The sequence below is a fragment of the Furipterus horrens genome, unplaced genomic scaffold (assembly GCF_987537825.1).
Source record: "Furipterus horrens unplaced genomic scaffold, mFurHor1.1.pri manual_scaffold_7, whole genome shotgun sequence".
Lineage (NCBI taxonomy): Eukaryota > Metazoa > Chordata > Mammalia > Chiroptera > Furipteridae > Furipterus > Furipterus horrens.
The window spans coordinates 87,162,765-87,189,365 of NW_028327177.1; the positions used below are offsets into that span (position 1 = coordinate 87,162,765).

General features: G+C 38.8%; 1 protein-coding gene across 1 annotated transcript in view; it reads right to left on the reverse strand.

Annotated features, from left to right (window-relative positions):
- Window positions 1–415: 415 nt before the first annotated feature.
- SYNPR (synaptoporin) overlaps window positions 416–26,601 on the reverse strand; it is a 242,122-nt gene continuing 215,936 nt past the window's right edge. The window contains exons 4-5 of the mRNA XM_090282936.1: window positions 4,220–4,411; window positions 416–762 (exon numbers count right to left, since the gene is read on the reverse strand). Of these exons, the coding sequence (XP_090139062.1) occupies window positions 553–762; window positions 4,220–4,411 (402 nt within the window). The 3' untranslated portion in view covers window positions 416–552. The remainder of the gene's footprint in view (window positions 763–4,219; window positions 4,412–26,601) is intronic.

Genomic DNA, 26,601 nt, shown 5'->3' on the forward strand with positions numbered 1-26,601 from the left:
TAAAAATATATAGAGAATTGTCTAATCAAATACTTGGAGACTCAAAATCCTATAGGGTCTATAACTAAAAAAACAAACAAACAAAACGTGCACATTGTGATGCAACAAATCATCTTATAGAAATATTAAAATGTCTTTTGCATTAAAATGCATAGGAAAACTCAGTGCTATTTAACTTAATTTATGCATATTACACATTAGAGACATTAAGCTACAAAATGTTTTAACTACCTCAACATACATATGAAATGACCATGAAAGTATTTGTGCATAACAAGGTACGATATCCAATTAGCCACCTATGATGAATAATATAGCTCCTCATGTCATTTCATCTCTAAGTACTGTTTATTGTGACACAGATTTTTCTGCCTTAATGAGGATTACAGATCTCTAATTTATATTCAACATTGTACATTAATAAGTGACTGAAACTCTTTAAAAAACTCTTCTGCCACTGGAAAGTGATGAGGCTATCTCTAGAAGAATGCAAACACTACCCTGTTAAATTGGATTGGTAAATGAGGCAGGGTCACTGGACTGTTGGCCAAACTAATCGGAAGATGGCCCCATACTCCCCTGCTGGCGGTACCCCCCACTGGATCCATAGCTGTCTTGGTTGTACCTGCCTTGGTTATAGCTGCTTGAGTGTTTCTCCATTGGGTCTGAAAGATACCTCTGTCCTGAGGAATGCCAGCCAGTCTCCTTGAAAACAAACCAGATGTTTCCAGCCCAGAGAATAAAGTTCAAGAATCCAAAGACCTACAAGAGAACCAAAGCAAATGAGTGAATAGAATGCATAGAAACCCAAGAAAAATCTCATTTCAGAAAAATCCTTCATAATATAAAAGGCTGCTGTTTACTTCAATGTTGAGGATATCTGACTGTTGAGTTCTTACTACATGTTAGGCGCTGCGCAAAGGGGTTTATTTGTGTCAGGTCAGGTAGTCTAAGAAGAAGGTGCTATTATACTCATATTAAAGATGTGAAAAATGGGGTTAAACAAGGGTAAGAATTTTTTCAAGGTCACATGACTTGGTAAGTAGTAGATCTCAGATTTAAAGCCCTGCTCTGCCTGACTCCACAGCCTGAGTATTCCTCTTGGTGTGTTTAAGATATCTCCAACGGGCATAAGGGTTATTTTCATTTTAATGATGGTGCATTAATTTATAAGGTTGCCTTTGCTTTATAGCTAGAGATACTAGTTTTCCATTTATTGTAATGATATAAATAAAATGAATCTACTTTTTAAAAGTCTGGAATAAACAGTGTACAAAGGTATGCAGATAAACACATGCATGATTGTGTTCAGAGAAGTTGCCTCCTCTAAATAATTATACTCTTTGTGCTTCTCATATTCAGAAGGGAATACTGAAACCAGACTAGGAATGAATAGAACCAGAGGCATGGAAACAAAGCACAGACTGACAGTGACCAGAGGGGAGAGGGGAGGAGGAGGAAAGGCAAAGAGGGGAAGGGCCGAGTCAAGGAACTAGTATAAATGACCCATGGACATGGATAACAGGGTGGAGATTGACTGTGGGAGTGGGGGGGGGGCGGTAGTGGAGAGCAACAGGGGGAAAATTGGGACAACTGTAATATAATAGAACAACAATAAAAAAAGAAATTAAAATATATTAATATAATAATTTTTTTAAAAGAACCTATTGAATGGAAGTAACTGAAGGAGAAAAGTCTAATACTTCCATGTTTAGAAAAAAAAATGAAGTAAAATAAATGGTTCCAGGAAAAAAAAAAATATATATATATATACATATAAAAGGAAATCTTATGCAAATCTCTTTACCTCAGCTCCCTACCTCTGAAATATCTGGATGGTTTGCTTACCTATTAGTGTTATTGTGAAATTATAGATGCCAAAGTCCTTTGAGGAAAGTAAGTTGTTACCCAGGTAGAAAATCTCATAGTATTGCTTGAACCACTAATTTGTAGAGGTCATCTTTTAAGGTGTGTGTCTGGCTCTTTCTTCAAAGCCTACACTTGCCCAGAAGGGTGAGTTCTGTGATCCATGTGTCCATTACATCTTTTCTCTGATCCTAGAGACATAACTGATGAGACCAAGGTGCACACCCGGTCCAAGACAGGCTAATGAAATTCTGTCAGAAATCTGGGATTGGACCTGAGTGATTTTTGTTCTCTCCAAGATATTTCTTTAAAAGGAAATATAAACTCTGAAATTCTAGGGTGGCTATTTTCTCTTGTATGAGCAGAATAAAGAGGAAAAAAATCCATCTGATGAGAGAGAATAATGTAGCAGACATGCAGACATAATCAGAGATGAAGGAGGGATGGTGAGAACTGTCCAGTTTCCTGCCATCCTTCCAGGGTCCTGGCCCTGGGCTCTGCCTTCATAAGACACATTTTTAGTATTTTTTTTTCAATTATTTTTGCTTTTTGTTAAAAGCTAGCTCAGTATGATTTGAAGCCAAATGAGTTTGTAATGAAAATGAAAAAGGTTGTGTTTTAGCACAATAAATACTTTTCCTCTGTTTTTGGTAATAAAAATTTGATTTCCTTTGCAGAGCCAAGTTGCAGTCAAGTGACTTGAGCTCTCTCCTGGAACTTGACATTTTGAGGAGAGTTATGCAAGGTTAAATACAACTTGCCATTAATAGCAACTTGATGACACCATTCGTCAGTATCTGACATCTGGGACGTTGGTTCTGCTTTAGACCCTGCTTTTTGTATGGCCTGTTTCTTCAGGTCTCATCAGTTTTCTGAGGGACTTGATTTTTTTTTCCTGATAAAGTTAGAGTTGGTTTATGTTACTTGCAACCAAGCATTCTAATGCACACAGATTTGGATACTAGAAGTGGGAGTGCAAACAACAGACTTTAGGGATATGAGCTCAAGATTCCTTTCACTAGGAACCTTAACTTACAGGGATCCATAATTGTAATGGAACCAGCCCTGCCCTTTTATACCTCGTATTTTTGATTTCCATTCATCCTCAGTTTTGGTTTTAAGAAACATGTCACATTATATCTTATTCAAAATTCCTTTCTCTTAGTCTAAACCTTCTTAGAGACATCAGAAGAGAAATTAAATGGATTGTGCAGGCTGTTATATAGGAGACTATTCATTAAACTATAAAAATACATCAAATTATTTTAGCTTTGTTTTCCAATATTTTGAAATCATGGTGAACATTAACTTTTATCAAGTACTGTCTATGAACAAATCAAAGAAGCAGTGGAACATATTTTAAAGTACACTTATACGAGTCATCCACAAGTGTGGCCAATAATGAATAAAAATGACTGTTAGACACTAATACATAGTCTATTTCCATGTTCAATATTTTACACAGGCAAGATTCACAGTCAAATCATCAGGAATTCTCTTTCCTTCTTATAAACCTTCTCAAATTAAATTTCAGAAAACTGTAGAAGCATAAGTTAACCTTGAAGCAAAGATAATAATTTTCAGGAGTTGCTAAAGAATGTTGTTCCTTCAGCAAACATTACTGAGTCATTTATTCTTTGATGACTATTATTTTTTGTTTGTTTTGTTTTGCTGCCATTTTAGCTTCTGTCTTTCTCAAACACAGTGTCTTTCTTTGTAATAATGCAAGTTCTCATACTCATAAAACAAGAATCTCATTTTACAACTCTGTTGTCTGTCAGATTTTCTGTCTTCCTGACTTACCCACTTGATGATAACATTTGACTTTGTTCATCATTTATAGTTCAGCTTTTCTGATATTATAAAGCAACTAAACTGGGAGCATGGAGAAGACAAAAAATTATCATAACAATTCTTTCAGCATCCCACGAGATCTGTGTATTTTTTTTTCAGACAATCGGATATATTCTCTGTGTGGTTTGAACAATGTTTTCTTCCCAGGAAAGCTGTATACCATCAAATATTCATGTTTAACTTCTGGCAGGCTTAAACCTTAAAGCCAGACTTTATATCTTCTTCCTGCTTAGAATTTTGACTTGACTGTCATCCAAGTAACAGCTGCCAATACATGATGAGTTCTTATTAAGAACTTTGTAGTTGGTAGCATTAAAGTCTATGGGTTATGACAATAGAAACATCAAGACCAAAGGATCATCTTGCATATGGAGTGAAATATCACCTGCTAGATTGTCCTAATTTTGGAGGCAGAAATTTCTAAGATGATTTCTGAGATGTTTTATTCACTTGACTGGGAAACAAAGATTTGGGAGGTAAAGCATAGGTGAAAACATACCACAGAAGTGTTTAAGCTGGACATTACAGGGCTGTGGATAGCCATGCATTTGTTGGACGGCTGTTTGCAAGCTGATATCAGTGACAATACTTCTTTGGGATCAGTTGCAACCTTGACATCAGACAGTCCTTTTGCCCAAGCTGATGAACCCACCAACCACAGGAATGAAAACACTACAGTGATGATGAAGTCCTATAGAAACAAACAGAAAGATAAAACAGTGAAAGAAATGTGAATTCTAGAAGTAAGTCATTTAGTTTATACAACTATTTACCTTTTGGAAAATTCCAAGATCACATAGTATTGAAATCAGGGGAAAATTGAAGAACAATTAAAAACAAGTTTTGTGATATTATATTTAGGAAAGGAAATAATAATAGTAATATTTATTAAATTCTTACTATCTTCCAGGAATGATGTTAAACTCTCATCTAATTATTCCAAGACCCCTGTAAGGAGGTTAGAATCGTTATTCCATTTGCACAGGGCAAAACTCAGACAGAATGATTGAACAGCTTGTCTGAAATCCTCACAGAGGATTAGTAATAGTGTCAGGATTCAAACCCCTGACTCCTGAGCCTATGTTCTTAATCACCATGTTATGATGATTTCAAATATTTAGAGAAATTTGCTGATCGGTAAAGACCCCTGGATGGTAATATTCATTCATTCATTCAACAAATATATGCATTATCTACAGCATGATTGGGACTGTGCTAAATGGGAAACAGTAATAGTGATAATATTTTGAGTGCTTTATTATGAGTGAGAGGTTTTATATGAAATTATCCTTAAAAATATGATGTTAAATAGCATTTGAATGCCCATTTTAAAAATGCAAAAACTGAGATCCAGTGATATCAGGTAACACATGGAATGTGGCAGAGCCAGAATTTATTTTTTATTATTTATTTATCCATTTATTTATAATATGTTTTGTTGATAATGCTGTTACAGTAATCCCAATTTCTTTTCCCTTTGCTCCCCTACACCCGGTGATCCCCCTCCCTCCAGATGTACCCCCCTTTTAGTCCATGTCCATTGGTCGTGCATATAGTTCTTCTCAACCTCTTCCTGTCTACTCCATTCCCTCCTACTATGCTTCTTAATTCCTGTACCATCTCCCCCCCTTTCCCCCTTCCCCCTTCCTGTTGAGCTCCCTCCAATATGTCCCCCATACCTATAGTTCTTTTTCCACTCTCGTTGCCTACTTAGTTTGCCTTTGTTTCGATTCCCTAGCTTCTATTGTTGGTTCTTGTGATGCAGTTTTCATTTTAATGTTCACAGTTTTGATCCTCCTTCTTCTAAACTAGTCCCTTTAACATCTCATATAATAGTGGTTTGGATCTAATGAACTCCTTCAATTTTACTTCGTCCTGGAAACACTTTCTCTGCCCTTCTATTCTGAATGACAGTTTCACTGGATAGAGTATTCGTGGCTGTAGGTTTTTTGATTTTCATTACTTTGAATATTTCTTGCCAGTCCCTTCTTGCCTGCAGAGTCTCCTTTGAGAAATCAGCTGATTGTATAATTGGGACCTCTTTGTACATAATTCTTTTCTTCTCTCTTGCTGCTTTTAAGATTCTCTCTTCGTCTTTAATTTTTGACAATTTGATTATAATGTGTCTTGGAGTGGTTCTCTCTGGGTCCAGTTTATTTGGAACTTTCTGTGCTTTCTGGACCTGTAAGTCTATTTCCTTCCCCTAGTTCGGGAAGTTCTGCTTCATTATTTTTTTCACATAATTTTTCAATTTCTAGTTCTTCTTCTTTGCCCTCTGGCAACCCTATAATCGAATGTTCATTGACTTATAGCTGTCCCAGAGGTTTCTGAGCCTCTCCTCACATTCCTTACTTTTTGTTTCCTCTTTCTGCACTGGTTGACTATTTGTTCCTTCCTTATGTTTCGATTTATTGATTTGATCTCTGGTTTTCATTTCCTCACCACTTGTCTTGTATGTGTTTTCATTTGTTTCAGTATGACTAGCTTTCATTCCTTCCCTGTCTTGTTCCAAATCTTTTGTTAATTTTGTAAGCCACCTCTGAACTGAGCCTCAGAAAGATTTCCTATTTGTTCATCGGTCATGTCCTGCATCTACTGCTTGAGCTGTGTCACCGGGATTTCAGTCATAGTCTGCTTCATCCTGACAGTTTTGTGTTTAGCTTTGCTTCCTGGGTGGGCTACAGGCAGCGGAGCCCTGTGCACTCATCACTACCCAGCGACTGGTGGAGATCGGCGACCTTTTTCACCACACTGTGGCGCTTTGTGGGGGGGGGGGGCGGGGGTCCAAGATGCATTTCTGCTGTTACTCTCCACTGAGAGACCGGGATCCTCTTCCTCCATCCCCACACCCTCTGGGCCTCACTGTCTGAGGCAATGGGGTGTTTGCCTTCCTCAGCGTTGTAATTGAGAGCTGATGGATCTCTACTGCAGCCGGGATTGCTCCCCTGGCATTTTTCGCAGTCCTGCCGCTATCCCTACTGCTACCACAGACAGCACCGCCCGACCTTTCCGCTCTGATTTTTGCCCCTCCTACTCCTACTTGTCTGGACGAGCACTGCTGGTTTATAACTTCATATGTTGGGCTTCCATGTAGTTTTATTTTCTGGAATTTCTGGTTATCTTTGGTTTTGAGGTAGTTGTATTCCTACTTAGTTGTGGAGGGAGACCAAGCATGTCAGTCTAAGCCTCCATCTTGGCTGGAAGTCAGAGCCAGAATTTAAATCCACATATGTTTGACTTAGAAAACCATCTGATATGAGTTCAAGGGAGAGAAGCTTTTTTTATTCACATCAAATGAACTTGCTGTGATGGAAGGGGATGAACATGTTAGAGACACATCTCCAAGTTTTGTATAATGAGGAGGGGAGCTATTTCTCATATCCTCCCTCATGACTCAGAGGTGGCAGGAGATGGGAGTCACTGTTCAAGACTTAAGCAGACCATATTATAACATAGGATAATTTTTCATATTTACTCTAGTTATGTTTTATTACTTTAAAAATGCTCCATCTTGCTTACCTAGAATAGTAAAAGCAGTGACCTTGAAAAGATAATAGGGAATACACCAACAGAAACAGACTTCTTTTTTATTCTAAATGCTAAGCCCCTCAATAAAAACTTGTATGGGTTTCTTTCCCACACAGGGGCATGCCACTTCTGACCTGCTGTGTTTTGCTTTTGCTCCTGTTGTGACTAAATGATTTTTCATCAAGCTCCCATGACTTACACTGATGGATCTCATACTCTAAATATGCCATTGTGAATGATAGCTGTTAGGTATAACTTTTGTGAAGAATGGCCTAAAAAGTTCACCACTAAGAGTGGCTGGATCATCTTAGCAACTGGTCACTTCATCCAGGGCCTGTTGCAAATTTTGTAACTCACCAGTTGACCTTTTCATGTTGATTCTAGGAAATGTAGGGCCAATTTGTGACCCACTCATGGGGTTTTTATTGCATGGGTATTCTAACCCTCTTCCTAACTTTTTTTTATATACACATCTTTCATTTTCCTTGTTCTTTCCTTCTTATTTTTAATTAATTCTATCTTGAGTTTCACATATCCTTGTGAGCCATCTTAAGTTGTTTTTGGAATAAGATGGAGGTATAAACAAACAAGCAAACACTTACAAAACTACAGGTGGTCCAATATCAATAAGAACATTTAAAATAGAGACTCAGATATTTGAATTTGAGTTAGAAATTGGAGGAATGGTTACAAATAAATAAGCCAGGTTGACCGTGGCAAATACAACATTCTGTTTATGTTCAATCTATTACCTGCTTTATTCATTTTTTAGTACTATGCCAGGTATTGAGTAAGGTCTTATGGAGAATTTAAAATATATAAATTATGGGCTCTGTTTCCTGGTATCAAATATTGTTAGGGGCCATAGATATGCTATAAGTCAAATTATGAGACAGTAGCTGTCTTTATATTTATAACCAGAAATAGACTTGTAAAAAGGCCATTAGGAGGGGAAACCTTTAAGGAAAAAGTCATGTGAAAACATCTCAGTTAAAAAGTGGAGAAAATAATATCAAAACTTTTAGCTTTACTTGGTAAAAATAATAATTTATTGAGCATATATGTGCACAATATCACTCTGAATTTGTATGTATTAATTCTGACAACAGCATTGTGAAATAGATGCTAATTATGTCCTCATTTTACAATTGAGGAAACTGAGTTATGAAGAAGTTAAATAGGGTAGGAGAAAAGATGGCGGCAGAGTAAGTAGCAGTGTTGTCTGCTTCCTCCCATCGCGAAAGGACTTGGAGTACAAACACAGAGAGGAGTGAGTGAGTGCAGATTTCAGATAGTGCGAACAGGGAAGGGAGTGTGGGAGTGGTATGAAAAGGGGCAGAAAGCTCGGCCCGCACTCTCCAAGTGGAGTTGCTGGGCCTCCCATTGTGGCACCTCTGCCACACTGCACCCAAAAAGGGCAGCTGCTGACCAGCTAATTAGCCAAGATCTGCTTGGAAGCTTCCCCCTGCCATAGGCAACTGACCACCAAAGTCTTGGAGGGAGCCAGTGAGAAGGTTTGGTTAAAACAGCCGGAGGTGTGGGAAAACAGTAAACAGCCCAGACTGTGAGAAACCATATGAACTGAGTCTAGGTGGGGACTTCCTTGGCTGGCAACCCTTGGCTGACAACTTTGTGCCCTAGGCACTTGCACCAAGGCGCCACCAAATAAAAAAGCAGAACTGAGCTGGGGAGAGGGGCCCTTATAGGAAAGCTTCAGTGGGAACTGCAGACTTGGTAGGGGCCCCAGGCAGGCAAGTGGCACATGGAGGCATACAGGCAGGGATGCAGGCCAGCGCTGTAGCTTGGAGGCAATGCAGACTTTTTTGGAGGAACAAAGACAGGACCTGAGGCTGGGCAGAGACTATTGACATGTGCGCACTGGCCCACCAGAAGAACAGCATTGCTAGACAAGTCTGAGGAGGGCTGAAGGTGCCACACGACCAACGGCGGGGGGCGGGGGGTACTCAACTAAGTGTGGCTCACAGCAGAGATGTGGCAGGCCTGCGAATGAGAGAATAGCAATCCTAGAATCAAGCTAGATCTCCCCAAAGCCAGACAGACAGAAAAGATTTGAAACCCATGGAATTTTGACCAGGGGTGGATCCAGAAAAAGAAGACAGTGCCCAAAGGTTGTACTGGGTACAACCTTTAATCTGTTTTATACCTTCTTTCCCTCCTATTCTTATTCTTTAATTTTTTTTGTTTTGTTTATCCTCCCTCTCACACTAAACATATAGCATATAACTGCTATATAAGCCTAATACTATACACTTCCACTTTCTCACTTTATTCTGCATTCTTCCCTCCCTTTTTCAACATACAATGTAAATATTACTTACTGTCTCATATAGCCTTGACCCTACTGGCTACTATTATTATTGTATCATTTTACCTCCCCAAAATCATCTTTTTTACATTTAAAACAACTCTTGAGGGAGGGGAAGATGGCCGCGAAGTAGGGACAGTGTTCTCAGCTCGCTCCTGTTAAGGAGAGACTCCAGGAACGAATGCGGAGAGGAGTGACTGAGTGAGTGTGGATCTCCGATAGCGTGAACAGGGAGGAGAGTGTGGGAGCAGCGTGGAGGGGGGTGGAGGGGTTTACCACACACTGCAGGCTGAGTCATTCCGGGACTAGTGCGTCTGCAGTACCAAGTCAGAGAGCTCACTAACCTAGAGCTCCTCAGGGGCTCCCCCTGTTAGGGGCACACCGATAAGTGAATTCTTGTAGGGAGTTAGGGAGAGGATTTGGCCGAAAAAGCCAGAGGAGGGAGAGAACAGTGAACAACCAGGACTGGGAGAAACTGTGTGATCTGAGTCTAGAGGGAAACCTCCTCAGCTGCAACCTCTGACTGAAAGCTTGGCACTCCTGGTGTGCACAGCACTAGAGCTATGGCCCTACAGAACAAAGGGACAGGTTTGGGGCAAGGAGACCGGCTGCACAGAAAAGCTGCTGCGGAACTCCGGACCGGGGGAGAACAGAGCAATTGCGATAGAATCCCACAGAACAAAAGGCAGGTTTGGGGCTAGGAGAAAAATAGGATGTGCAGGGTGTGTAAGTAGGGAAGACAGCAGAGGCAGTGGTTTTGGAGTGGAGACGGTTTTAGGGTGGGGAGAAGGGCCCACAGGGAAAGGCTGCTGTGGAGCTCCAGACTGGGGGAGAACTCCTGGATAGGAGAGCGCTGAGCTGACCGACCACACTAGAATCCTGCAGAACAAAGGGATGGTGTTGGGGCAGGGAGGGAGATAGAATGCGCAGGCCTATAGACAGGGAAGCCAGGGGAAGCTGTAGCTCGGAATAGAGACAGTTCTGGGGCAAGGAGAAGAGCCCACGCGGGAAAGCCACTGCAGAGCTCCAGACTAGGGGAGAGGCCCTGGGCAGGAAAGTGCCACTGGGCCCGGTGCTTTGACTGACTCTGCCAGAGTCCTGCAGAACAAAGGGACGATCTTGAGACAGGGAGAGAGGTAGGGTGCACAAGCATATAGACAGGGAAGAGAGCAGAAGCTGTAGCCTGGGAATAGAGACACGACTGGAGGCAGGGCGGGGATTGCTGGCAGGCACAGGCTGGACCAACAGGGGGAAGGAGTAGCTGGACAAGCCTGAGGAGGGCTGAGGGTGCCTCAGGAGGGGATAACTAAATGCAGCTCACAGCAGAGCGGCAGTAGGCCCACGAATAAAAGACTAGCAATCCAAGAATCAAACAGAACCCTCCAACAGCCAGCCAACCAACCAGAAAAGATTTAAAACTCATGGAATTTTGAATAGGAGCGGACTCAGGAAGGAAGGAAGGAAAAACAAAAAAAAGAAGCAAACCAAAAATACCCAGAGACTGTGCCTAAAAGTTGAACTGAGTTAAAATCCTCTCATTCTTTTATTTCTCACTCTCTCTCTAAATTCCCCTATGGTCCTTTCTTATTCTCTCTCCTTTTCTCCCCTCCTCTTCCTTCCCTTCTCTCCCCTTAGCATGTTTCCCCTGCATCCTATTCTCAGTTAACTTTTAAATTTTAAGTTCTCTCCCTTTCTCTCTCTCTCCTTTCTCTGCTCTAAGCACCTCCAATTTTATTAAATTTCTTTATTTTGTCCCCCTTCAGTCTACATTCATTTTTCTTTCATCCCTTGCCCTTATTTTCCTTCTCTCCCTATACAATTCTCTCTCTCTTTCTTTCTCTCCCCCTATTCCACTTTATATTCTAATCTTTTAATATTGAAATTACAATTCTAATCTATCCCCCTCTCCCTTCACCCTCCCATTCTTACCCCTTCTCTCTTTCCAACCCCATCCCCTCACTTCTTTCTCTCCCTCTTGTATTTCTCTCCTTCATCCTATCTTTTGTCAAATATTCAATTTCAGTCTTTCCCTCCCTAATATCTCCTCTTCCTCCTGATTTGCTTCCCTCCTCTGTGTTCTTTCCCTCCCCCATCCTCTTGCTTTCCCATCTCCTATTCCTCTCTATACATATTCTCTCTTTCTTTCTATCTTGCAATTTTATATCATGTTTTAATCTCCTAATATTTTTAAATAATATATAATTTAAAAGAATTTTAATCCAGTCCCCCCTCTTCTACTTCTCTTTCTTCTTTCATTCTCTCCCTTACCCTTCTCTTCTCTACTTTCTCTCTCTCTTTCCTCTCTCCCTTCCTGTCTTGCTATTTTCTACTCTGTATTTTTATTCTTGAAAAACTCTTTCTCAATCTGTTTCCTACCTTCTAACTTCCTCAGCCCTCTGCTTCAGTTACTGGCTATCTGTCTGCCTGGATGTCTGTTGTGTCTATCCTCCTTCCCACGCTAATCATATAGCATATACTAATTATATAATCCTAATACTATACACGTCTACTTTTTCACTCCACACTGTAACTCTCTCCTCCTTTTAAAACATACAGTGTAAGTGTTAATTGCTGTCTTACATAACCTTGATCCCAATTGCTAATATTATTACTCTATCAACTTCCAGCTCAAAAGTTACCTTTCCTTCATTTAAAACAACTCCTATCTGTTTCTCCTATGAAATAAGAGTCCCAATATCTCCACAAGTATATTAATACGGGCTCATTTGCAGCCTATAGTGAGATTGTAGTTGGGGTAGATATTGGAGGGTGTGGGTTTCTTGCCTGGGTTGTGTGATTATGTTTTAGCAGCACCTCCACAAAAGATCTCAAGACAAGGTGGGCAGAGTGACTCTCAATCAACTAACCAGAGAAAAAGATCCACCAAAGACTAGCCGAAATACAACCAGATAGATTAAAGAAATAACATAAAGGACAACACAGACGGAGATCCAAGAGGGCGGAGGAGTAAGTGGAAGCTACACTAACCTCCTCCCAGGACCAGCCAGTGCTGACTCAGCCCCAATACAGCAGACAGACCATTCCCCTCCAAGTGGCATCAGACTAAGGGGAAATAAAAGCTCTGCCTACAGGAATTAAGTTGCCACACCCACGGTCCTTAAGCCTGACAGCTAATCACAAATTGAGTAGATTAACAACTAAAGAAGACAGAAAAAGGCAGTAGATCACTGGAAGTCTCCAATAGGCTGCCTAGGGCCAGTCTGGTACATAATCTGACGATACCAGAGGCATGTCCAGGAAGAGCAGATCATTCTAAGAAGCATTATTAAACAATAGGAATCACAAAAATGGGGAGACAGAGAAACAACCCCCCATCAAAAGGAAAGGTAGAATCCCCAGAGAGAGTGCTAAATGAAATAAAGGGGAGGAAAATATCAGATACGGAATTCAAAACATGGATTATGGAGAAGCTGAATGAGCCCAGCGGAAACTACAAAGAACTCCAGGGAAACTACAAGGAACTCCAGAAAAACTACAAGGAACTGACAGAGAATTACACGAGCATGAAAAAGGACATAGAAGCTATCAATAAGAGCCAATTGGAAATTAAGAATACGATCTCTGAATTGAAGAACACAGTAGAAGGAATTAAAAGCAGGCTAGAGGAAGTAGAAGATCAGATCAGTGAGCTGGAGGACAACGTACACAAAAACTCCCAGACAATGGAACAAAATGAAAAAAGACTGAACAAGACTGAAGAAGTTCTAAGACAGCTGCAGGACAACATGAAACATAATAATATCTGTATCATTGGAATTCCAGAAGGAGAAGGAGAAGAGCAAGGGATAGAGAACCTCTTTGAAAAACTAATGACAGAAAACTTCCCTCGCATGAGGAAAGAAAAAGTCACGCAAGTCCAGGAAGCACAGAGGGTCCCAATGAAGATGAACCCCAACAGGCCCACTTCAAGATACATCATAATAAAAATGGCAACATTCAAAGACAAAGAGAGCATCCTAAAAGCAGCAAGAGAGAAACAACTAATAACATACAAGGGAGCTCCAATAAGATTATCATCAGATTTCTCAGGAGAAATACTACAAGTCAGGAGGGAATGGCAAAAAATATTTCAAGCAATGAAAAACAAAGGTCTACAACCTAGAATACTCTACCTAGCAAAGCTCTCATTCCAAATGGAGGGTGAAATAAGGAGCTTCCAAGACAAAAGAAGGCTAAAAGAATACATCTCCACCAAATCAGCAATACAAGACATGCTAAGGGGTCTGCTTTAAGAAGATAATGAAACAGAGAGAGACAGAGAAGAACACGAGTACAAAGGGGAAAAATGACAATGAATAAGTACTTATCGGTAATAACTTTAAATGTAAATGGATTAAATGCTCCAATTAAAAGACATAGGGTAGCTGAATGGATTAGAAAGAATGACCCACATATATGCTGTCTACAAGAGATACACTTTAGAACAAAAGATCTACACAGACAAAAGTAAAGGGATGGAAAAAAGTATTTCAAGCAAATGGACATGAAAAGAAAGCCGGGGTAGCAATACTTATATCAGACAAAACAGATTTCACAGCAAAGTCCATAAAAAGAGACAAAGAAGGGCATTTCATAATACTTAAGGGAAAAATCCATCAAGAAGATATAACCCTTATAAATATATATGCACCCAACTTAGGAGCACCCAAATACATAAGGAAAATTTTGAAAGACTCCAAGAAAAATATAGACAGCAACATACTCATAGTAGGGGATTTTAACACCCCATTGTCAGCAACAAAGAGATCTTCGAAGCAAAGAAACACCAAAGATATTGAGGCACTGAACAACACTCTAGATCAAGTGGACTTAGTTGATATATATAGAAGTTTTCACCCCAAAGAAGCAAAATATACATACTTCTCAAATGCACATGGAACATTTTCAAACATAGATCACATGGTAGGACACAAAACAAGCCTCAATAAATTCAAGAAAATTGAAATTATATCAGGCATCTTCTCAGATCACAATGGCTTAAAATTGGAAATCAACCTCAAGGAAAAAACTCAAAACCATTCAAACTCATGGAGAATGAATAACATGCTATTAAATAATGAATGGGTTAACAATGACATCAAGGAAGCAATCAAAAAATTTCTGGAAACTAATGATAATGAACACGCAACAACCCAAAACCTATGGGATACAGCGAAAGCAGTCCTAAGAGGAAAGTTCATAGCAATGCAGGCCTACCTAAAAAAGCTAGAAGAATCTCTAATAAAAAAATTTAACCCTACAGCTACAAGAACTAGAGGAAGAACAACAAGCAATGCCCAGATCAAGTATAAGGAAGGAAATCATCAAGATCAGAGCACAATTAAATGACATAGAGTTTAAACAATTCAAAAGATCCAACAAAAGTAGGAGCTGGTTCTTTGAAAAGATAAACAAAATTGACAAGCCTTTAACCAGGCTCATCAAGATAAAAACAGAGAGGACCCAAATAAATAAAATCAGAAACGAAAGAGGAGAAATCACAACTGATACAACAGAAATACAAACGATTATAAGAAATTATTACGAACAACTGTATGGCAAGAAATTTGACAACCTAGAGGAAATGGACAAATTCCTGGAAACATATAGTCTTCCCAAACTGAATCAAGAAGAAGCAGAAAGTCTGAATAGACCAATAACAGCTAGTGAAATTGAAGCAGTAATAAAAAAACTCCCAGCACACAAAAGCCCTGGACCGGATGTCTTCACAAGTGGATTCTACAAAACATTTAGGAAAGAACTAAGTCCTATCTTCTTCAGACTATTCCAAAAGGTACAAGAAGAGGGAAGACTCCCAAACTCGTTCTATGAAGCCAGTATAACCCTAATTCCAAAACCAGGTCAAGACACAACAAAGAAAGAAAACTACAGGCCAATATCATTGATGAACATAGATGCTAAAATCCTCAACAAAATATTGGCAAACCGGATCCAGCAACACATTAGAAAGATCATACACCACAATCCAGTAGGATTCATCCCAGGGATGCAAGGATGGTTTAATATTCACAAATCAATAAACGTAATACAACACACAAACAAAATGAAAGACAAAAACCACATGATCATATCAATAGATGCAGAAAAAGCATTTGATAAAGTACAACACCCATTTATGATAAAAACTCTCAGCAAAATGGGAATAGAGGGAGCATACCTCAACATAATAAAGGCCATATATGAGAAACCTGAAGCCAACATCATACTCAATGGGCAAAAACTGAGAGCATTCCCCCTGAGATCAGGAACAAGACAAGGATGTCCACTCTCTCACTCCTATTCAACATAGTCTTGGAAGTTCTAGTCACAGCAATCAGACAAGAAAAAGAAATAAAAGGCATCCAAATTGGAAAAGAGGAAGTAAAACTGTCATTATTTGCAGATGACATGATAGTGTACATAGAAAACCCTATAGACTCCACAAAAAAACTACACAACCTAATATGTGAATTTGGCAAAATAGCAGGATACAAAGTCAATATAAAAAAATTGAAGGCATTTTTACACACCAACAATAAAAACTGAGAGATAGAAACTGAAAGAAAAATCCCATTTACCATAGCTACAAGAAAAATAAAATACCTAGGAATAAACTTAACCAAGGAGGTAAAAGACCTGTACTCAGAAAACTACATAACACTGAAGAAAGAAATTAAAGACGATACAAATAAATGGAAGGATATACCATGCTCATGGATGGGAAGAATCAACATCATTAAAATGTCCGTACTACCCAAAGGAATTTTTAGATTCAATGCAATCCCTATTAGAATACCAGCAACATATTTCACAGAACAAGAACAAATACTTCAAAAATTTATATGGAACCAAAAAAGAGCCCAAATAGCCACAGCAATTTTGAGGAAGAATACGGTAGGAGGAATCACAATACCTGATATCAAACTATACTACATGGCCACGGTAATCAAAACAGTCTGGTACTGGCATAAAAACAGACATATAGATCAATGGAACAGAATAGAGAGCCCAGAAATAAACTCAGGTTCATATGGTCAACTAATATTTGACAGAGGGGGAAAGAACATAAAATGGAATGAAAAGAGCCTCTTCAACAAATGGTGTTGGGAGAACTGGACAGGTACATACAAAAAAATGAAACTAGACCACCAACTTACACCATACACCAGAATAAACTCAAAATGGATCAAAGACTTAAATGTAAGCCGCGATACCATAAAAGTTCTAGAGGAAAAAATAGGCAGGAAAATTTCAGATATCCTACGTAGCAACATTTTCACTGTTGTATCTCCTAAGGCAAGGGAAATAAAGGAAAGAATAAACAAATGGGACTACATCAAACTAAAAAGTTTCTGCTCATCAAAAGAAAACATTAGCAAGATGAAAAGGAAACCAAGTATATGGGAAAATATATTCGCCAATGACATCTCAGACAAGGGATTGATCTCCAAAATATATAAAGAACTCATATGACTCAACACCAAGAAGACAGACAACCCAATTTAAAAAATGGCAAGGGACTTGAACAAACACCTCTCCAAAGAGGACATACAGAGGGCCCAGACATATGAAAGAATGCTCAACATCACTAGCCATCAGAGAGATGCAAATAAAAACCACAATGAGCTACCACCTCACACCACTCAGAATGGCCATCATCAACAAATCAACAAACAACTTGTGCTGGAGAGGATGCAGAGAAACGGGAACCCTGGTGCATTGCTGGTGGGAATGCAGACTGGTGCAGCCATTATGGAAAACAGTTTGGAATTTCCTCAAAAAACTAAAAATGGAACTGCCTTTTGAACCAGCAATTCCATTGCGAGCATTATATCCGAAAAATCCTGAAACACCAATTCAAAAGAACTTATGCACCCCTATGTTCATAGCAGCACTATTTACAATAGCCAAGTGCTGGAGACAACCTAAATGCCCATCTGTAGATGAGTGGATTAAAAAACTGTGGTACATTTACACAATGGAGTACTATGTAGCAGAAAGAAAGAAGGAACTTCTACCATTTGCAACAACATGGATCGAACTAGAGAAAATTATGCTTAGCGAAATTAGCCAGGCAATGAAAGAAAAATATCTTATGCTGTCACCTATTACAGGAAACTAATGAACAACACAAACAAATGAGCAAAATTGAACCAGAGCTATGTAAACAAGAAGTAGACTAACAGTAACAGGGGGGGAGGTGGGAGGGAGAGAAGGGTGTAAGATGAGGAAGGGTCAAGTCAAAAAACATGTATAAAAGACCCACGGACATGGGCAACTGAGTGGGGACTGAATGTGGGGGAAGGGACGGGCAGGATGCAGGGAAGCAAGAGGGGGAAAAAGTGAGACAACTGTAATGGAAAAACAAACAAAAATTATTTTTTTAGTGGGGGAAAAATGAAATATGAAGAATGGAAATGCCAGTTCAGTGAATATTAGGACAAAGATTTTCCTTCACGTTGTATATTTTTCTCCCTATTTGATTCCTCCAGAGTTTGGCATTCTAAACAAGTAAGTAATGACATAAGTTTCTTTGCATAGAACTAATAAGACCAGTTGTTAATAGAGGTTTTTTTTGACCAAGTCTTTGACTGGAATGTCAAGCCTAAAGGAGACATACTTAGGCTCAGGTTGTTAGCAAAAAGCCCTGAGAAACTGGGAATGACTTTCAAAGGTAATAAAAGCCCGTGAGATAAAAGGCCTGGTACCATGGTTGGCTGTGCAGTCCACAGCAATCTTTCCAGGGAAGGAATGAAGGTTGTTTTCCTGAAAGATGGCTAGAAGGGACCTTAAAGCACAATGAAAAACCAGAAGGACTTGGAAAGGACAGGTGTGTACAGGCAAGGAGGAATGCCAGGTATGTGGCTCAGCTTCTGTGCCCTGAAGAACAGACTGAGGGTCACCCTAAATATTCCTTGGGTAAGTTCCAGCAAAGCAGAACTAAAGATCATAAGTGATCATTTGCTGCTCCTATTATGTTTATGCAAATGAACAGGATAAATTAAAAATGGACTTAATGTAGTCCCTTTAAAGACAAGGAGGGTAATCTTAGGGAGAAAAATCACTATTCAAGGAAAATCACAATGATCAGTAGTAGACTATAAAATAGGGTAACTAACCGTCTTGAAAGTTTCTTCTCATTTAAAATATGGTTTCGCTTGAAAATTAAACCATGTCTGTGATATCATCAAAGATAATCAAGTTGCAGGCAAGTAGAATGTCAAGTGCCTTGCAACTGGATGTCTTCCCAATAAGACAGTCTTACAGATTTAGAGACTTGTTTGTCGGTTATGTTACATAAATTAACATGTGTTTGTTACATAAATTAACATGTGTTTTCTGTTTTCAAAGGACATAAGCCTATGATCGCATTACCTGAGTGATTGTCTGTACGCATAAGCCTCAATCCTCTCTGCAGCACTGCCTCCTGAGACTCAATGGTTTGGCTGAACTAAATGGCTGGGTTGGTGAAGAATGGGGTGGTCTGTGGGCTTCACTTTAAAACTGGTTTCTCTTTTCTGTCCCAATGGCTTGGACAGAAAGGGCCCAGAGGTCTGAGAGGGGGGAAACCTAAACTATTTCCCTCAGCCCAAACTAAGTATGATGGGCAAAAGGGTTTTGGACAGGTGAGATGTGCCTAGCATACCTTCCTCCAAAGAAGCCCTTTTTTTCTTTTTCTTTTTCTTTCTCCTAATATGGAACATTGAAAAATTAATCCCTGCCTTTTGACATCTAGTAATTATGGATTGAATAATGTCTTTTAACCCTTTTCACCAAATCTGTTGCCCCCAGAACACAACAGAGGCCAGCCTGTTAAACCAAGCACGCCATTGACCGGAGACAGCCAACTGACCTAGAGTCTGCACGATGCTTCCCCAAATGGGTGTGGGAAGGCCACCCTCCCCTCCACACCCTCACTATTATTAGGGTTTTCTGGTCCTAAGGGTAGGTAGGACGACGACGATGTCCAGCTTGAAGCAGCTAGAGGAGCTTGAGACCTTTGCCCATTGTCCTTTACAAGATTACAAAGGGTCTTAATATCTGAGAGGGAGGGATAGTTATTTTTTACAAATCAGGGGTATGGACTTGGGGGGGGATTGCTGGGGGAGGGAGATGCGGGGTGGAGGGGAGTAAAGGGGGGGAAATTGGAACTATTGTAACAATATAATCAATAAAATACATAAAAAAAAACAACTCTTATCTGTTTCTCCTATAGCATAATAGTCTTAACCTCTTTACATTTATATTAATACTGGCTCATTTGCTGCTGATAGTGTGATTGTGGGTGGGGGATACTTTAGAGGGTGTGGATTTCTCGTCTGGGTTGTATGTTTATGTTTTTACAGCGTCTCCACAAAAGAACTCAAGACAAGGTGGGCAGAATGACTCTCAGTCAACTAGCCAGAGGAAAGGATTCACCAAAGAGTAACTGAAATAAAACCAGACAGCTTAAACAAATGGCATAAAGGGCATCTCAAGAGCATCAGGCTGAGGAGATTAAAGAGACTGTACCACTGAATCCCCCAAGTCTCCTATACATTATCTCATACCACGAAGGCAGAAAACCAAAGCAGACAAATCTAAGAAATAAAAACAAACAAGAGGCATCAAACATTGGGAGACAAAGAAATAACCTCCCAATGAAAGGAAGAGATGAATACCCAGAAAAAGAGATATATAGAACAGACATAAGGCAACTATCAGATATGAAATTCAAAAGAATGTTTATAAAGAAGCTCAACGAACTTGACAAACTCAAGAAAAGTACAATGAACTCTGAGGAAATTACAAAGAACTCCAGGGAAGCTACAAGGAACTTACAGAGAACTACACCATCATAAAAAAGGACATAGAAACTATCAATAAGAACCAGAAAGAAATGAAGAATACAATTTCTGAACTGAAGGACACAGTAGAATCAATCAAAGGCAGGCTAAATGAAGCAGAGGATTCGATCAGTGAGTTAGAGGACAATTCCTAGAAAATACAACAAAATAAAAAATGTCTGGAAAAGAATAAAGAGGGTGTAAGAGAACTGCTGGACAACATGAAATGAAAAAAATATTTGAATTATAGGGTTACAAGAAGGTGAAGAGGAGGAGCATGGGATAGAAAACCTGATTGAAAAAGTAATGACAGAAAATTTTCCTAACTTGATGAGAGAAAAAGTCATGCAAGTCCAGGAAGCACAGAGGGTCGCAATGAAGATGAACCCAAAAAGGCCCACTCCAAAGCACATCATAATTAAAATGGCAACATTCAAAGACAAAGTGAGAATCCTAAGAGAAGCAGAGAAAAACAGCAAATAACATACAAGGGAGCTCCGATAAGACTATCAACTGATTTCTCAACAGAAACACTGCAAGCCAGAAGAGAATGGCAAAAAATATTTCAAGCAATGAAAAACAGAGGCCTACAACCAAGACTACTCTACCCATCAAGGCTCTCCTTCAAAATGAAAGGTGAAATAAGGAGTTTCTCAGACAAAGGAACAGTAAAAGAATACATCTCCACCAAACCAGCATTGCAAAAGATGCTAAAGGGAGTGCTTAAAGAAAAGGAAAGAAAAGAAAGATAGAGAGAGGAACACAGGTACAAAGGGAAATGAATAAATAATTGTCAATAATAACCTTACATGTAAATGAATTAAATGCTCTAATCAAAAGGCATAAGGTAGCAAAATGGATACAAAAACATGACCCACATATATGCTGTGTACAAGATACATACCTCAAAACAAAATATTTACACAGACTGAAAGTTAAGGGATGGAAAAAAGTGTTACAAGCAAACAAACATGAAAAAAAGCTGGGGTAGCAACACTTATATTAGACAAAACGATTTCACAGCAAAGGCCATAAAAAGAGACAAAGAAGAACATTTTATAATACTTAAGAAAACAATCCATCAAGAAGATATAACCCTGATAAACATATATGCACCCAAATTAGGAGCACCCAAATATATAAGCAAAATACTAGAAGACTACAAGAAAGATATCAACAGCAACACACTCATAGCAGGGAACTTTAACACCCGATGTCGACAATGGACAGATCTTCAAAGCAAAGAAACACCAAGGATATTGAGGCATTGTACAACACACTAGATCAACTGGACTTAACTGGTATATTTAGAACTTTTAACCTCAAAGAAGCAAAATATACATTCTTTTCAAATGCACATGGGACATATTCAAACATAGACCACATGGTAGGACACAAAAGAAGCCTCAGGAAATTCAAGAAAATTGAAATTATATCAAGCATCTTTTCAGACCACAGTGCCTTGAAACTAGAAATGAACCTCAAGGAAAAAAATCAAAGACATTCAAACTCATGGAGAATGAATAACATGATATTAAGTAATGAATGGGTTAACAATGACATCAAGGAAGAAATCAAGAAGTTTCTGGAAACTAAGGATAATGAACACAGAACTGCCTAAAACTTATGGGACACAGCAAAATCAGTCCTGAGAAAAAAGTTCACAGCAATACAGGTCTACTTGAAAAGGACAGAGGATCTAAAAAAAAAAAAAAATGTAACCCTACGACTACAAGAACTAGAACAACAACAACAAACAAAGTCCAAGGTGAGTAGAAGAAAGAAAAATCAAGATCAGAGCACAATTAAATGACATAGAGACTAAACAAACAATGAAAAAGATCAACAAAAGTAGGAACTGCTTCTTTTAAAAGCTAAACAAAATCGACAAGCCTTTAGCCAAACTCACCAAGAAAAAAAGTGAGAGAACCTGAATAAATAAAATCAGAAATGAAAGAGGAGAAATCATGACCGATATCACAGAAATACAAAGGATTGTAAGAAATTAATACAAACAACTGTATGGCAAAAAACTTGACAACCTAGATGAAATGGACAAATTTCTGGAAACATATAATCTTCCAAAACTGAATCAAGAAGAATGAGATAGCCTGAACAGACTGATAACAAAGAGTGAAATTGAAACAGTAATAAAAAAACTCCCAGTACACAAAAGCCCTGGATCGGATGGCTTCACAGGCAAAATTTACAAACATTTAGAAAAAACTAACACCTACCGTTCTCAAACTATTCTAAAAAATCCAAGAAGAGGGAAAAATTACAAACTCATTCTATGAAGCCAGTATTTCCCAATTCCAAAACCAGGTCAAGACACAACAAAGAAAGAAAACTACAGGTCAATATCACTGATGAACATAGATGCTAAAATCCTCAACAAATATTGGCAAACCAAATCCAGCAACACATTAGAAATATCATACACCACGATGAGGTGGGATTCATTCCAGGGATGCAAGGATGACTTAATATCTCAAATCAATAAATTAAATACACCACATAAACAAAATGAAAGACAAAAATCAATGATCATATCAATAGATGCAGAAAAAGCACTTGAGAAAGTATATCACCCATTTATAATGAAAACACTCAGCAAAATGGGAATAGAGGGAGCATGGCTCAACATAATTAAGGCTATATATGAGACTCTGAAGCCAACATCATACTCAATGGACAAAAACTGAAAGCATTCCTCCTAAGATCAGGAACAAGACAAGGATGTCCACTCTCTCCACTCCTATTCAACATAATGTTGGAAGTTTTAGCCACAGCAATCAGAAAAAAAAAAAGAAATAATAGACATCCAAATTGGAAAAGATGAAGTAAAACTGTCATTATTTGCAGGTGACATGATAGTGTACACAGAAAACCCTATAGACTCCACTAAAAACCTACTCGATATAATAAGTGAATTTGGCAAAATAGCAGGGTACAAAGTCAATATTCAGAAATTGAAGGCATTTCTGTATACCAACAATAAAATATCAGAGATAGAAACTCGAAACAAAATCCCATTTACTATTGCAACAACAAAAATAAAGTACCTAGGAATAAACTTAACCAAAGAGAAAAAAGACCTATACTTGGAAAACTACATAACACTGAAGAAAGAAATTAAGGAAGTTACAAATAAATGGAAGCATACACCATATTCATGGATGGAAAGAATCAACATCATCAAAATGGCCATACTACTGAAAGCAACTTACAGATTCAATGCAATGTCTATTAAAATACCAATGACATATTTCACAGACCTAGAACAAATACTTCAAAAATTTATATGGGACCAAAAGAGACCCCGAATAGCCACAGCAATATTGAGACAGAAGAATGCAATAGGAGGAATCACAATACCAGACGTCAAACTATACTGCAAAGCCACTGTGATCAAAACAGTCTGGTACTGGCATAAGAACAGACATATAGATCAATGGAACAGAATAGAAAGCCCAGAAATAAACCCAGGTCTATATGGTCAACTAATATTTGACAGAAGAGGAAGGAGCATAAAATGGAGTGAGAAGAGCCTCTTTAACAAATGGTACTGGGAGAACTGGATAGGGACATGCAAAAAAATGAAACTAGACCACCAACTTACACCACATGCCAGAATAAACTCAAGATGGATCAAAGACTTAAATGTAAGCCGTGACACCATAAAAGTCCTAGAGGAAAACAAGCAGGAAAATTTCAGATATGCCATGTAGCAATATTTTCACCGATACATCTCCTAAGGCAAGAAAAATAAAGGGAAGAATAAACAAATGTGACTACATCAAACTAAAGAGTTTCTGCTGAGCAAAAGAAAACACCAGCAAGATGAAAAGGAAACCAACTGTATTGGAAAACATATTTGCCAATGATACCAAAATATATAAAGAACTTACACATCTCAACACCAAGAAGACAGACAGCCCAATTAAAAAAATGGGCAAAGGACCTGAACAGACACTTCTCCAAGGAGGATATACAGACGGTCCATAGACACATGAAAGAATGTTCAACATCACTGGCCATCAGATAAATGCAAATAAAAACCACAATAAGATACCACTTTACACCAGTCAGAATGGCCATCATCAACAAATCACCCAACAACAAGTGCTGGCGAGGATGTGGAGAAATGGAAACCCTACTGCACTGTTGGTGGGAATGCAGACTGGTGCAGTCACTATGGAAAACAGTATGGTATTTCCTTAAAAAACTAAAAATGGAACTGCCTTTTGAACCAGCGTTAGCACTGCTAGGATTATACCTGAAGAATTCTGAAACTCCAATTCAAAAGAACTTATGCACCCCTATGTTCATAGCAGCACTGTTTACAATAGCCAAGTGCTGGAAACAACCTGAGTGCCCATCTGTAGATGAGTGGATTAAAAAACTGTGGTACATTTACACAATGGAATACTACGCAGCAGAAAGAAAGAAGGAACTCCTGCCATTTGTGACAACATGGATGGAACTAGAGAGAATTATGCTTAGTGAAATAAGCCAGGCAATGGCAGAAAAATACCATATGATATCAGCCAATACAGGAGACTAATGAACAACACAAACAAATGAACAAAATTGAATGAGGAAGAGAATAACAGTTATCAAGGGGGGGAGGCAAGGGAGAGAAGGGGAATAAGTAGGGGAAGGGTCTAGTCAAAGAACATGTGTAAACGATACATGGACATGGATATCGGGGTGGGGAATGACTGTGGGAGAAGTGGTGGGCTGGGTGTGGGGGAGCAATGTGGAAAAATGGGACAACTGTAATTGAAAAACAATAAAAATAAATACATTAATTAATTAATTAAACAAAAAAGAAGTTTAAAAAATTGCCCAAAATCATGACTTAGTAAGTGCGGGGGCTGGGCGTGTGGGGGTTGGCGATCAGGACTATAAACCTGGTTGTCTGTTTCCAGGACTCATGAGCTTGACTGTTCTGTACTGTCTCTCATATCTGCTGTAAGGAATATTGATCTTATTTAAATAAAGTACATTAAAAAAGGTAAAAAGTTGATCTTGAGGTCCTGCATAATGTAAATATAATAAAATAATAACAAATCACTTTTCATAAATAAACCTCATGTCTTTGGAGTAAATATGCTATTTTGGGAGGCTAATCCAACTTTTTGACCTTTAGTACTATTTTTTAAAGGAAGATCAGCATATCATACAAAGGTAAGTCTCATGTGAATTTAAAAGTTCAGCCTGCTATCAGGTAGACCTGGGGTTGAATCCTGACTCTGCTACTTACTAGCTGTGTATCCTTAGGCAATTTGTTTGGCTACTTGAAGCCTCAGGTTAGCTCTCTGTAGATTGGAATAATAACAGTGTTTGTCTCAGAGGGTGGTTGTGAGGAGTGACAATATGTGTTTTTGCCTCTTTCTCCTAATTAGATGTCAGCTCTGTGAGGACAGGGACTCTGTCTACCTTGCTTATTGCTGGGTCTTGGTAGAATAGGAGCCATTAACATTTGTTGAGTGAGAAAATAACTGAAAGTGGTCTCAATTTTGTTAAAACATTTATATTTATGTAGATAAAATTGTATAAGAGTTTACCAACTGATATTGGTAGGATTAGAGATTATTTTTATTTTGTTTTATATGATCTTGTATATTATAATCAAATTTTATAATTAGACCAAATAAAAACAATGTGGCTATGTGATGAGGACACTGACTGATTATATCAATGATTCTCCCAGACAGAAACTGCAGTTGGCCCTACTTGTCCTTACATCAGCCTCAGGATTTATAATTAGGTCAAATTATAAATGTCATTAGAATTGAAAGTTGTTACATTGAAGGGTTTCAGAAAGTAGCCTGAAGCCAAGTTTTCTATAACTAAGCAAATTGTGAAGATGGGGAGACTATGTCATAAATTCTAGCTAACATGTATTTTAGCCTGAACATTTTTAGTTTTTGGCTTTGGGCATCAGTCTGAGTCTGAGGCTACTTGCAGGGAGTGAGACAGTGAGACAGGAGCCAATCCTTGACTCCACTTCCCTCCCATCCTTTAGCTCCTGGGGAGGCTTCCCAGTGCCCAGTGATGTGAGCCATCCAGGTCACCTCCTGGGCAGAGAGCAAGGTGGAGAGGGGCAGAGTGTCCATCAGAAGCTGTTCTGAACTAATGGTTTAATGTCTGCCTTAAGAGAAGCAGCAATAGCTGCTGTCACCCACATTTACT